Source organism: Amia ocellicauda, chromosome 1 (assembly GCF_036373705.1).
Source record: "Amia ocellicauda isolate fAmiCal2 chromosome 1, fAmiCal2.hap1, whole genome shotgun sequence".
Lineage (NCBI taxonomy): Eukaryota > Metazoa > Chordata > Actinopteri > Amiiformes > Amiidae > Amia > Amia ocellicauda.
Window position 1 is genome coordinate 37934784 of NC_089850.1, and position 15102 is coordinate 37949885.

A 15102-nucleotide genomic window follows, 5' to 3' on the forward strand; every position below is an offset into this window, starting at 1 on the left:
TGACCCCTGGTGTCATTAGAGGCAAAACCTGCTGTGTCACCCAGACACAATATAATCTCTAGGATTAGCATTAAAGTATCATCCAAAAGTTCCTGAAGATAATGTACATTTCAATTCATACAGAAATGTACCCAGTATTCTGGGGTACAGGATATATATTCTTAAAGTGTGTCTTCGCATTCAGATTTAACACTGCCAATGTGCACATGATAGTTTTGGGAGTTATCTGCTGTGGAATGTATTAAATACCTTCATACTTACCCTGCATACCTCATCTAAGTACATATATACACTGATCAGCCATAACATTATGACCACCTGCCTAATATTGTGTAGGTCCTCCTTTTGCCGCCAAAACAGCCCTAACCCGTCGAGGCATGGACTCCACTAGACCTCTGAAGGTGTGCTGTGGTATCTGGCACCAAGACGTTAGCAGCAGATCCTTTCAGTCCTGTAAGTTGCGAGGTGGGGCCTCCATGGATCGGACTTGTTTGTCCAGCACATCCCACAGATGCTCGAGTGGATTGAGATCTGGGGACTTTGGAGGCCAAGTCAACACCTTGAACTCGTGATTCATCAGACCAGGCCACCTTCTTCCATTGCTCCGTGGTCCAGTTCTGATGCTCACGTGCCCATTGTAGGCGCTTTCGGCAGTGGACAGGGGTCAGCATGGGCACCCTGACTGGTCTGCGGCTACGCAGCCCCATACGCAACAAACTGCGATGCACTGTGTGTTCTGACACCTTTCTATCAGAACCAGCATGAACTTTTTCAGCAATTTGAAATACAGTAGCTCATCTGTTGGATCGGACCACACGGGCCAGCCTTCGCTCCCCACGTGCATCAATGAGCCTTGGCCGCCCATGACCCTGTCGCCGGTTCACTGTTTTTCCTTCCTTGGACCACTTTTGATAGGTACTGACCACTGCAGATCGGGAACACCCCACAAGAGCTGCAGTTTTGGAGATGCTCTGACCCAGTCATCTAGCCATCACAATTTGACCCTTGTCAAAGTCCCTCAGATCCTTACGCTTGCCCATTTTTGGGGGCAAAATGTTCACTTGCTGCCTAATATATCCCACCCACTGACAGGTGCCATGATAACGAGATTATCAGTGTTATTCACTCCACCTGTCAGTGGTCATAATGTTATGGCTGATTGGTGTATATATACAGTTAGGTCCATAAATATTTGGACAAGGACACAATTTTCTTAATTTTGGTTCTGTATGCCCAAAAGGCCCAGAAGACCATGGAAAACAACTGTGGTGGATGACAGAAGAATTCCTTCCCTGGTGAAGAAAAACCCCAACAACAGTTGGGCAGATCATGAAACCCTCCAGCAGGTAGGCATATCTGTGTCAAAGTCAACAATCAAGAGAAGACTTCACCAGAGTAAATACAGAGGGTTTACCATAAGATGTAAATAGGAAACAGGAAGACCAGGTTAGAGTTACCAAAAAACATCTAAAGAACCCTGTACAGTTCTGGAACAACATGTGGACAGATGAGACAAAGATCAACTTGTACCAGAATGATAGGAAGAGAAGAGTATGGAGAAGGGAAGGAACTGCTCATGATCTGAAGCGTACCATCTCATCAGTGAAGCATGTTATGGCATGGGCATGTATGGCAGACAAAAGCAGAAAAAAAAAGTGTTTAGGGCTATATTATCTGCTCAGATTCGGCCAAATGCTTCAAAACTCATTGGATGGCGCTTCACAGTGCAGATGGAAAATGACCTGCAGCATACTGCGAAAGCAACCCAAGACTTTTTAAGGGCGAAGAAGTGGAAAGTTCTGCAGTGGCCAAGTCAATCACCTGACCTGAATTCAATTGAGCAGCATTTCACTGGCTGAAGGCAAAACTGAAGGCAAAACACCCCAAGAACAAGCAGGAACTAAAGACAGCTGCAGTACAGGCCTGGCAGAGCATCACCAGGCAAGAAACCCAGCATCTGGTGATGTCTATGGGTTCCAGACTTCAGGCGGTCAGTGATTGCAAAGGATTTGCAAACAAGTATTGAAAATCTCAATTTAATTAAAGATTATGTTAGTTTGTCCAATTACTTTTGAGCCCTTAAAAATGGGGGGACCACATATAAAAATTGGTGTAATTCCTATACCGTTCACCCAGTTTGGATGTAACTACCCTCATATTAAAGATGAAAGTCTACACTTAAAGAACAAATCTACTGTTTTGGCGTACAGAGCCAAAATGATGAAAATTGTGTCACTGTCCAAATATTTTTGGACCTAACTGTATACACACATACACACCCCACACATACATACATATAGGTAGTGGACAGAAAAATGGGACATCAAGTATATTGAAAGCAAGGGAATGTGGAATGCCTAGGGTCATGTATAAATATATATAAGATTATATATACACAGGGAGAGATAGAGATTATAGATAGATAGATTATAGATTTTAGAGAATTAACAACATTTTGATTACGGACTCCCCCGCTGAAAAACATACTTTACTGTATTGTGTGTAGTGCCAGTGTATTAGGTCTTCATCCATGTCTCACCAAATAATAAAAAATAATAATCATAATATGCATGTATTTATATAATTTTTTACTTAGCCACTTAACAGTTTTTCATTTAACCAGAAATATCCTGTTCTGCAATTGTAACCCTGTGATTTTATAGTAAGAATCCTTTATAGATACGGCAAGTAAGAGGCAAATATAAGTAATAGCCTCCAGGGAGCCAAAGAGGCCCTACAACCACAGTCTCAGAACCACTGATTTATACGCCTCTAACCACACTTATTGAAGGGTATCCAATTGAAATACAAACTACTGCCTTATAACTAGCAAAAGTAAAAACCACACAAGTCAATAAAAAGTTTCAGCTTGCATTTTCCTTCCAGAATGGAACGGAACTGTGCTTTGCCTTCATGTAAAGATAATTATTAACTCCTTGGTCTCCTGTCACACATCCAGAAGATATGTTTTATCAATCTGGTTGTCTGCAGAATTAGGTATTTTCTTATTTATGTGTTTACATCTTAAATATACATGAGGGTAAGTCAAAATGTATCTGCAATTTATTTATTCAAATTAACACAACAACAATATACAACTCACATTTTTTAATTTTATCAATATAATTTTTCAACTTTTCAACACACATCGGCAGGGCGGCAAGCAGCGTACACACTGTTCCCTTCAACTCATGCTCACTGGCAAAAGGGGGCCAATTAAAGCATCGTTGTGAGGACCAAACAGATGATAATCCCAAATAGCACGGTCAGGGCTATATGGTGGACATTATAAGATCTCAAAGCGTAGCTGCTAGAGTTTTTCACCAGTGTGGGCAGCAGTGTGCACATTCAGCAGTTGGGACGATTGCAATATCACTTGGCGCATTCTTTTTGACTTACCCTCATATATACAGAGCCTATAGGAAGTCTTTCAAACTTTTCACCTTTCTTTGCCTAATTGCCTGGAATTAAAATGCAGTAAAATTGTTTTTAGTTTTTTACATTTATCTACACATCCTACCCCACGATTTCATCGGTCAAGACGATTATTAAGAAATTGAGTGTGTATGGCACCACCAAGACCCCGCCTAGATGAGGTTGTCCCTTCAAACTGGATGACAGAGCAAGGAGACTGATCAGAGAGGCCACCAAGAGGCCAATGGCAATTTTGCAAGAGTAATAGGATTTTGTGGCCAAGACTGGTTTCATGGGATCTAAAGAGTAGAGGCATTCCATATGCCTGCTGAAACACTACTAGACTTCAATACAACAAAGCAAAAAATATATGTACAAAAAAGTACATATATATATATACACACTGATCAGCCATAACATTATGACCACTGACAGGTGAAGTGAATAACACTGATAATCTCGTTATCATGGCACCTGTCAGTGGTTGGGATATATTAGACAGCAAGTGAACATTTTGTCCTCAAAGTTAATGTGTTAGAAGCAGGAAAAATGGGCAAGCGTAAGGATCTGAGCGACTTTGACAAGGGCCAAATTGTGATGGCTAGACGACTGGGTCAGAGCATCTCCAAAACTGCAGCTCTTGTGGGGTGTTCCCAGTCTGCAGTGGTCAGTACCTATCAAAAGTGGTCCAAGGAAGGAAAAGAGGTGAACCGGCGACAGGGTCATGGGGGGCCAAGGGTCATTGATGGACGTGGGGAGCGAAGGCTGGCCCGTGTGGTCCGATCCAACAGATGAGCTACTGTAGCTCAAATTGCTGAAGAAGTTAATGCTGGTTCTGATAGAAAGGTGTCAGAACACACAGTGCATCGCAGTTTGTTGCGTATGGGGCTGCGTAGCCGCAGACCAGTCAGGGTGCCCATGCTGACCCCTGTCCACTGCCGAAAGCTCCTACAATGGACACGTGAGCATCAGAACTGGACCACGGAGCAATGGAAGAAGGTGGCCTGGTCTGATGAATCACGAGTTCAAGGTGTTGACTTGGCCTCCAAATTCCCCAGATCTCAATCCAATCAAGCATCTGTGGGATGTGCTGGACAAACAAGTCCGATCCATGGAGGCCCCACCTCGCAACTTACAGGACTGAAAGGATCTGCTGCTAACGTCTTGGTGCCAGATACCACAGCACACCTTCAGAGGTCTAGTGGAGTCCATGCCTCGATGGGTCATGGCTGTTTTGGCAGCAAAATGGGGACCTACAAAATATTAGGCAGGTGGTCATAATGTTATGGCTGATTGGTGTATATATATATATACACTCACCTAAAGGATTATTAGGAACACCATACTAATACTGTGTTTGACCCCCTTTCGCCTTCAGAACTGCCTTAATTCTACGTGGCATTGATTCAACAAGGTGCTGAAAGCATTCTTTAGAAATGTTGGCCCATATTGATAGGATAGCATCTTGCAGTTGATGGAGATTTGTGGGATGCACATCCAGGGCACGAAGCTCCCGTTCCACCACATCCCAAAGATGCTCTATTGGGTTGAGATCTGGTGACTGTGGGGGCCAGTTTAGTACAGTGAACTCATTGTCATGTTCAAGAAACCAATTTGAAATGATTCGACCTTTGTGACATGGTGCATTATCCTGCTGGAAGTAGCCATCAGAGGATGGGTACATGGTGGTCATAAAGGGATGGACATGGTCAGAAACAATGCTCAGGTAGGCCGTGGCATTTAAACGATGCCCAATTGGCACTAAGGGGCCTAAAGTGTGCCAAGAAAACATCCCCCACACCATTACACCACCACCACCAGCCTGCACAGTGGTAACAAGGCATGATGGATCCATGTTCTCATTCTGTTTACGCCAAATTCTGACTCTACCATCTGAATGTCTCAACAGAAATCGAGACTCATCAGACCAGGCAACATTTTTCCAGTCTTCAACTGTCCAATTTTGATGAGCTTGTGCAAATTGTAGCCTCTTTTTCCTATTTGTAGTTCAGATGAGTGGTACCCGGTGGGGTCCTCTGCTGTTGTAGCCCATCCGCCTCAAGGTTGTACGTGTTGTGGCTTCACAAATGCTTTGCTGCATACCTCGGTTGTAACGAGTGGTTATTTCAGTCAAAGTTGCTCTTCTATCAGCTTGAATCAGTCGGCCCATTCTGCTCTGACCTCTAGCATCAACAAGGCATTTTCGCCCACAGGACTGCCGCATACTGGATGTTTTTCCCTTTTCACACCATTCTTTGTAAACCATAGAAATGGTTGTGCGTGAAAATCCCAGTAACTGAGCAGATTGTGAAATACTCAGACCGGCCCGTCTGGCACCAACAACCATGCCACGCTCAAAATTGCTTAAATCACCTTTCTTTCCCATTCAGACATTCAGTTTGGAGTTCAGGAGATTGTCTTGACCAGGACCACACCCCTAAATGCATTGAAGCAACTGCCATGTGATTGGTTGGTTAGATAATTGCATTAATGAGAAATTGAACAGGTGTTCCTAATAATCCTTTAGGTGAGTGTGTATATATATATTAGGGCTGGGAATCGATTAAATTTTTTTACTAATTAATCGCACAATTTGCTGTGATTAATTGCAATTAATCACATTTTTCCCCCAAGCTTGTAATCATCAATATTTAAACATAGAATCAGTTAATTAAATTAATCAACACAAAGGAAGTCTATTTTAAATAATATTTTTAATGACATCTTGTGAACTGTAAACAGACTCTCCTCAGAACTACAGAGTAGTCATTCCCATAAAATATATTGAATGCAGCAACATTATAAACAAAGTGTTTAAATGCAAGTTGAATATTAAAACCATCAAGGTTATCAAAAAGACTGGATTAGCTTAGAATGTAAGCCAATAGGCCAAAATAAATACTTTCTTGATATGCACCAACAATATCAAACACAACAAAACGTTAAAGTGCCAGTTGAATTTCAAAAAGGTACATAAGTCTTTGCAATATGAATAACAAAAGGAGAATATTGAATTTTTTTTCACCCCAGGATTTTGTCTACTCTTTTACATTAAGCCAGCAACTGAGACAGACCAGTCATTACATTATCAGGGGACAAAGCAGCTCTCTTCTTCTGGACATTGTGTCATTAAAGTCATTAAAACAGAGGCAAAAAAAGTGCTGTGTCAATTAGGTTATTTTTTCTTAATGTGTTAAACATTTCAAATTAATCGCAAAGATTAACACGTTAATTCCCCCAGCCATAATATATATATATATATATATATATAGACATGCTCAAATTTGTTGGTACCCCTCCACAAAAAATGAAGAATTTCCTCTGAAATAACTTGAAACTGACAAAATAAATTGGCATCCACCATTGTTTATTCCATATTTAATAGAAATCAGACTTTGCTTTTGATTTTCTTTTTCAACATAATATTATAAATAATAAAACTAATGAAAATGGCATGGACAAAAATGATGGGACCCTCAACCTAATATTTTGTATATATATATATATATATATATATATATATATATATATATATATATATATATATATATACACAGTATTGTGCAAAAGTTTTAGGCAGATGTGAAATAATGCTGTAAAGTAAGAATGCTTTCAAAAATAGACATGTTAATAGATTATATTTATCAATTCACTAAATGCAAAGTGAGTGAACAGAAGAAAAATCTAAATCAAATCCATATTTGGTGTGACCACCCTTTGCCTTCAAAACAGCATCAATTCTTCTAGGTACACTTACACACAGTCAGGGATTTTGTAGGCATATAGTCAGGTGTATGATTAAACAATTATACCAAACAGGTGCTAATGATCATCAATTCAATATGTAGGTTGAAACACAATCATTAACTGAAGCAGAAACAGCTGTGTAGGAGGAATAAAACTGGGTGAAGAACAGCCAAACTCAGCTAACAAGGTGAGGTTGCTGAAGACAGTTTACTGTCAAGTCATACACCATGGCAAGACTGAGCACAGCAACAAGACACAAGGTAGTTATACTGCATCAGCAAGGTCTCTCCCAGGCAGACATTTCAAGGCAGACAGGGGTTTCCAGATGTGCTGTCCAAGCTCTTTTGAAGAAGCACAAAGAAACGGGCAACACTGAGGACCGTAGACCCAGTGGTCAGCCAAGGAAACTTACTGCAGCAGATGAAAGACACATCATGCTTACTTCCCTTCGCAATCGGAAGATGTCCAGCAGTGCCATAAGCTCAGAACTGGCAGAAAACCGTGGGACCCTGGTACACCCATCTACTGTCCGGAGAAGTCTGGTCAGAAGTGGCCTTCATGGAAGACTTACAGCCAAAAAGCCATACCTCCGACGTGGAAACAAGGCCAAGCGACTCAACTATACACGGAAACACAGGAACTGGGGTGCAGAAAAATGGCAGCAGGTGCACTGGACTGATGAGTCAAAATCTGAAATATCTGGCTGTAGCAGAAGGCAGTTTGGTCACCGAAGGGCTGGAGAGCGGTACACTGATGAGTGTCTGCAGGCAACAGTGAAGCATGGTGGAGGTTCCTTGCAAGTTTGGGGCTACATTTCTGCAAATGGAGTTGGGGATTTGGTCAGAATTAATGGTCTCCTCAGTGCTGAGAAGTACAGGCAGATACTTATCCATCATGCAATACCATCAGGGAGGCATCTTAAATTCCCCCAAATTTATTCTGCAGTATGACAATGACCCCAAACATACAGCGACAGTCATTAATAACTATCTTCAACGTAAAGAAGAACAAGGAATCCTGGAAGTGATGGTATGGCCCCCACAGAGCCCTGATCTCAACATCATCGAGTCTGTCTGGGATCACATGAAGAGAGAGAAGCAACTGAGGCTGCCTAAATCCACAGAAGAACTGTGGTTAGTTCTCCAAGATGTTTGGGCCAACCTACCTGCCGAGTTCCTTCAAAAACTGTGTGCAAGTGAACCTAGAAGAATTGATGCTGTTTTGAAGGCAAAGGGTGGTCACACCAAATATGGATTTGATGTAGATTTTTCTTCTGTTCACTCACTTTGTATTTATAATAAATATAATCTATTAACATGTCTATTTTTGAAAGCATTCTTACTTTACAGCATTTTGTCACACCTGCATAAAACTTTTTACAGTGTACTATATATATATATATATATATATATATATATATATATATATATATATATATAAGAGGGGGGGAGAGAGAGAGAGAGAGAGAGAGAGAGAGAGTTTTGATTGGTATTTAAAAGTTATTAAAAACGTTACAAAAAACTGCACAATTAAGTTTGATGTAAAATGCAAAAAATAAAGGGTTTTAATTCATATGAATGTTACGTGTAAATGGTTTTCTACAAGAATTATCAATGTAAAAAATAAAATAAAAAACACCTTGAATGGCATGCATATACATATTTCACAGAAAATACGTATTCTTATTCTTAATATTACAACTAGGTAATATTGTCTTAGAGATCCTTTCTTTGGCTCTGAATGTTAACTGACAAGAAGATAATAAGAGATAATAGGAGGAGAAAAAGGTAGCCATTGAAGATGATTGCAGCACAGTGCCAGCAGCATAGAGGCTTAAGATGACTGCAGATTTATTATATTTGTTTTGGTAGAACTCTTTGAAATAAAGCTATTTTTCAGTGTATACGCCAGGCCAGCTGGTAAAGACAGATAAGATCTGTCCTCTTCTTGACACACGCATTAACAAATCTCTCAAAAACCAAACAGAAAAAATACACAACCATGTATTTGAGAGGGGGGGAAGCTTCGCAATAAACAAAATAATGAGTTTTCCTGCATACCAGCTGAATGACACAGAAGACGTGCATTTTTGATACAAATATCGGAATCAGCAACAGAAGTGTTTTAAGGCTGAAATATATAAACACAAGAAGGCCAAAGCAAACAGGGAAGGCAAGACTGCTTTCAAGGTCAATAGATTGTACAGATCGGCAGGCCAGAGGAAAAGATTTGAGGATTCTTCCTATTGGTGTATATTGTGAGTACAGGCTGCTCATGATTCACAAATAAACTTCAAAACCTAATCGAGTGACAGGCCTTTGATGTAATCAAGTTCACGAGAGGCCTGATCTTGGGTACAAGGTTTGCAAAATGAAAACATCCTTCGGAGACTGGACCTTGTTTCATAGGGGTTGAGTCACCTAAGCTTTATACCTATGGAAAAAAAAAAGAAAAAAAAAATTCCAAGCGACAATATCAATAAAGACTACTCCAAACTTTCCTTTAACTGCCCTGAGTGTAAGACAAAAATAAAAAAAGCTAATCAATATAAAGAGTTTCCTTTACACACAACAGTTCTTTCCAAAATTACTTTGTTAAAATGTCAGGCAGACATCCAACTCAGCCAATGTTTCCTCACAAAATCTTTCTCAATTTCCACTATATATTTTTTAAGGGAAAATGAAACTGTTACTGTGCAACACAAACTCCATGTCTCATTAAAGGACTGTACAGGATTATTTTAAGGGATTAGTAAATGCCCCTTTCAATTTCCTGTTATTTAACTGCTTGCCTATTGCATGACCTGTTCTGTGTTCCTTACAGGATTTTGCTGATATTTCTGCTTAGGTAGTTAGTTTGCCATTATACTCTCTCAACAATAAGTGATCGATAGATTTCCCCAAGCTGAACAAGAGACAATTAAATTGGTAAATACGTGCGGTGAGTTTATAGTTTTAGCAAAGTGCTTCAAATGATCGTGCAATGCTGATATTGTTCTCCAGTAACTTTATATTTTTGTTTCATAACAAGTACCTACCTAGCGTGAAAAAATATGATATATACAAGGAAAAAAAAAACAGCATTACATAGGACACATATTCTATATATATATATATATATATATTGATATATTGATATACTAAATAATTAGGAAATTCAATATACATTTATATATGAATAAATGTTTATATATAATATGTGCCCACTTATCTACTCATTTTATTTTTTAATAAGCACCATGATTATATTATAACATACACAGACTACCATGCAAAAAGGTGGTTTGAGTTTCATATGCAAATGTTTATATATTTCATAGACTTGTTTTTTCATTAAACAATATCAGACACTCTATAATATAAAAAGAGGCCTGCTTTCCCCTGTGTAATCCAGTGTGAGTCTACTCTTGCTCAAGTGAGGTTTGTGTTTCTGTTTTCAAAGCTGGTGTTCTGTAGAATCAATCACATATATGCAAAGGACCAGCAGCAGAATACACCGTTCTTGTATATCACCCAGATTTAACAAAAACAACAAACTTTTCAAAATAACAGTGTAACCACACACATACTATATCATTTCTGTCATTCTTGATCATTTGGCATTATTTTCATGACCATGCAAGACTTATTATGCTTCACAGATTTTGGATGTTAAAAAAGTGTATTAAATCATACTTCTGAAACATACATACTTCTCATCAGCTCATTATTAAATACATGTTCCCTGTAAAATAATTAATTAAAGGGTTATGAAAAATAAAATATCTTAAAATAAACTCAGGAAGTTTAATCTGATAGAAACATGTTTTGTGAATTATACCTGTCAACTGACTATTCATTTTATAAAAGAGAGAGGGAGAGAGAGAAAGAGAGAAAAAAAATTGAATCTCCCTTTGGTGCCAAAGGATAAAACTACTAAATAAATAAATGCTTTGCAACAAAGAAAATAAAGAATAGAAATCACTCAATCTGAAATGTGAAATATGTACAAATGTACAGGTGACAAACAACTGGCTATATTGTTTGTTAGTATTCTGACTCTCTAATTTTACTCATATGTTTAAATTGGCTTCTTAAACAATCACTTATCACTTTATTTAAAAGAAAATTCCCCTAAATGTAAGATATCTAACAGCAATTCAAAATTGTCACAGCTACTGAATTAATTTAACTAAATTCTCACTACAAAGACATACAGCTTTAAATCAGAAGAACGCATATTAAAAAATATTATTATGATCACTAAATCCAAGTGAAAAAACGTTAACTTCGTTACCCTTCACCTGAAACCATATTAAAAAAAGCTTGGAGGGAATTAATGACATGTTTACTTTTTTTACAAAATCCTTGGCAGAGAATATATTCAGTCACTTCATTAATCATACTCCCCCTGGATCGTCAACTCTAATACACTATTCTGTTCTGGAGACAGACAAAAGCTCACACACATCTTATTCTTTACTGGGGTTAGCACATTTTACTGAGATTTCAATATTCATATCTGCACGTCTCACAGCCTGACAGGGCTACTGGTGATTTAGAATGGGGAGCTGTAGGGCAAAACAAAAATAAATAAATACAAATGTTTAATTAAAGATAGGGAAATATACTATCTTGTTTCTGGCATAGATTTTAGTTATAATTATTTATCATATAATTAAAGCCATCATTTCTTGTGGCACTGAAATATATCGTCAAAATGGAGAATAATTGTTTCCTTCTTTTTCATTTATTTAACCATTGCAGGTGGCTTGTTTTGTATTGTACAAGATGACCTTTCTTAATCAGTTTGTATTCTCCTCCCTCAGACCTTGGTTTCAGAAATACACGGCTTTAGGGCTGTTTCATGATGCAAGACCACTGGACTACCATTCTGAACTATCATCCAGGATTTTCAATGCTTTACAGAAGCTAAATCTTCACTTAGAATACAAGAAAGTGTTGACTATGAACGGTGCCAAAAGGTTTGTTCAGTTTTGAAAGGGGTGTTTTTCAGGACACAGTGAATGGAAGTAGTCAGGGAAAGGTACTGTATTTACAATTTTCTTGAAGAATTAGAGGGAGAAAAAACATTTTTACAAGCCACCACAATTATTCCTTACTTGGCCTTGATGAATACTTCAGAATTCTTTCTTTTCTTTTTTTCCCATTAAATACCAGTTATGTATCTCACATCTGTGCTGCCCATCATGTTTTTGCAGGGAAACATACTTTAATCAAGCTGAGAATGTGTGCAGAAAGTAGTAAACCAAACAGATGGGAAACAAAAACAGAACAAAACAAAAACAGACTGAAGACATAATCAAGCATTAAAATAAATGGAACACCCATCATTACGCTGGTGGTTCAACATCTGCAACCTACTTTCCAGACAACAACTACTTTAAGTGATCATTTCCCAGTATAAAAACATTTTGTTTAACAATTAACACATTCATGTTTCTCTGAAAAACAAATGGTCCATACATTTAAATGTAAAGGTGCTAGGAGAAATAACCCCTAAGTAACCCCTTCTTCCAAATGAAATGTGGGGGTTGGGGATGCATAGCCGTTTAGTTATTATTAATATTATGAGATTTAAAAATACTGGAATTTAAAAAAAAAACTGTGAAAACAACCGAAACAACAGTGTTCTGATAGATTAACACACTGCTGTCCACATTTAGTACTAAAAGAGAAATTATTGCATGTGGACTTTGGTGTATGATCTCCAGTCACTACGCGAAACAAAATGTGCTTAAAACATGCAGTCAATTAAGAACATATGGTTTTATATGAGAATATTACCTATATTAATATAAAATATCCTAAAAGTGCATGCCAAAAAATAATGCAAACTCCAAAAGACAAGCAAAAAAAGTGAAATGAATGAGATTATCAAGGGCGGTGTGCAGCTCGTAATGAATGAGAACCCGTCACCTTACCTATGCAGTCCACACTAAAGAGGTTGATGGAGGCCGGCAACGTGGACTCGTCCAGAGACTGCAGGCCCCGCAGCACCATCCTCACCATGGAGACTTTGATGCTCTCGGGCAAGAATGACAGCAGGAAGACGGGGAGATACGTGGCGTAGCGCAGTCTGCACAGCACTGGCGTCATAAGCTTCCCCTGTGGCGACTGGGCCATGCGCTCTATTGTTGGGAACAGGAGCACGGACTTTAGCACCTGCAGACCAAGAACAACAGCGAGAGAGGAATTGTTTTTTGTTATGTGTGATGTTTTTCTTTTTTAATACGTCCCCTAAAGCAAGCCCCAGTTCCAGTAGAGTAGTACTCTGCTACTACTTACCTTGAACTATTACCACTGTTGCCTCCATCACCATATCAAATCTGAGGAAATAATGCTCTCAATTTTTTTCTTTTTTGTCTACTTTTGAACTGGAGTGCACTTTGTCAGATGCATTAATAATGGCAAAGGTAATTACTGCTGCTTGGGATGCCAGAGCAGCTGAAGGTTGGTAGCTTAGCTGCGCCTGAGACAAGTGTCGAATTCCACTGACAATTCCTGTTGTGCATCTGAACTGCCGCTGTACCCACAAGAGGGCACTATTATGGAAAGCAGTGTGAGTGATAGGCAGGGCCCGGGAGGCCAAGAGTATGGGGGTGGCACTTCTCCAATTTGTGAACATGAGCAAGACAAAAAAAAGTACATTCTCCAAATGTTTTCAACAATACAATTTTACACCTGTTACAAGTAGATGACTACAGAACATATGACTTAGTCTTTTTGCAAGTTACACAAAATGCAGTTTGTTCTCATACTCACTACTACTAGTAATAATAATAATAATAATAATAATAATAATAATAATAATAATAATAATAATAATGATAATAATATGTAAAATGATTAAAATACATTAATAAATAAATTTCTTAAAACAATTACAGAGGGAATGCTTTTAATTTCTCTTCTATTTCAGTCTACTTTAACATTATAAACCATATTCCAGTTAATGGAGTGGTCAGGTGTCTTGAATGATAATAATCGTTAATAATCTCACTCAAGAAAACATAAAACAAAACAAAAAAAACAATTGCAAAACGTGCATTTTAATTTATTCATACAGGAACACATGTATACTACTTTCAAGTAATGTCAAGTCCTGAAATGGTTTTAAAATTCCTCACCCAACTAAGGTCAATCAAGAAATATTTTCTGCATATAAAATCAACAACAACAAACAGTAAACTATATGACAAAAAATTAACGTCAACCAAGGCCTTTATTTGTCACACACTTTGCAGCTTTTACTCCCTTAATGATTCCTGATCAGAGTTTCCATTAGGGTTACTTTTTGGTACAGACTAGGGTTAGGGTTAGAGTCCCAGTAAATGTAGTCTCTTGATATGGTTAGGGTTGCTTTTCTACTAACATATCTCAATTGGGTGTAGGTTTGTATTGTCCTAGCTTGAAATTTTGGTGTTGGCTGAGCAACAGTTTGGCCTTGTTGCTTACTGATGTAATAAACTGGGTTATAGTGTGAGGTCTCTCCTTGTGGAACGTCACAGTTCAGAATAAAGATTCTGATTAGTACTTAGGTGTCAGATTCATTCATTTGTATCCCTGTTTGAAGTTTTCAATGTTTAAGACAGGCAGGTAACATTGATTTAAAGAGAATAAGTTACCCCTACTAAATCTAAAATATATGCAAGCAAGGATTTGCCGCACTTACTGTTTCATAATACAGTTTAAGGAAAGAAGGGAAAAAAGCACATAGTAGTTATCCAAAGGAAAGTTTTTCCACTCATTATCAACCTTATCACATCATTTCCCATTTCCCTAAATGACCTGGCGAGTACAAATCGGTTCTGGCCAAAGTTAACCTTTTTGTGTGTTCGGACTCCAACAAGGGTGTTTAAGAGTCATTCTGGAAAGGACCACCGGATTAAAAACAACTATGAACTAGGGGTGGTGATAAATCTGCTTGGGACTTTTACGT

The 15102-nt window shown here is 38.3% G+C and overlaps 1 protein-coding gene across 3 annotated transcripts in view; it reads right to left on the reverse strand.

Annotated features, from left to right (window-relative positions):
• ldah (lipid droplet associated hydrolase) overlaps window positions 1-15102 on the reverse strand; it is a 94709-nt gene that overhangs the window by 15372 nt on the left and 64235 nt on the right. For all 3 annotated transcript variants that reach the window (XM_066704038.1, XM_066704047.1, XM_066704057.1), the window contains one exon: window positions 13085-13325. In XM_066704038.1, coding sequence (XP_066560135.1) covers window positions 13085-13325 — 241 coding nt within the window. The remainder of the gene's footprint in view (window positions 1-13084; window positions 13326-15102) is intronic.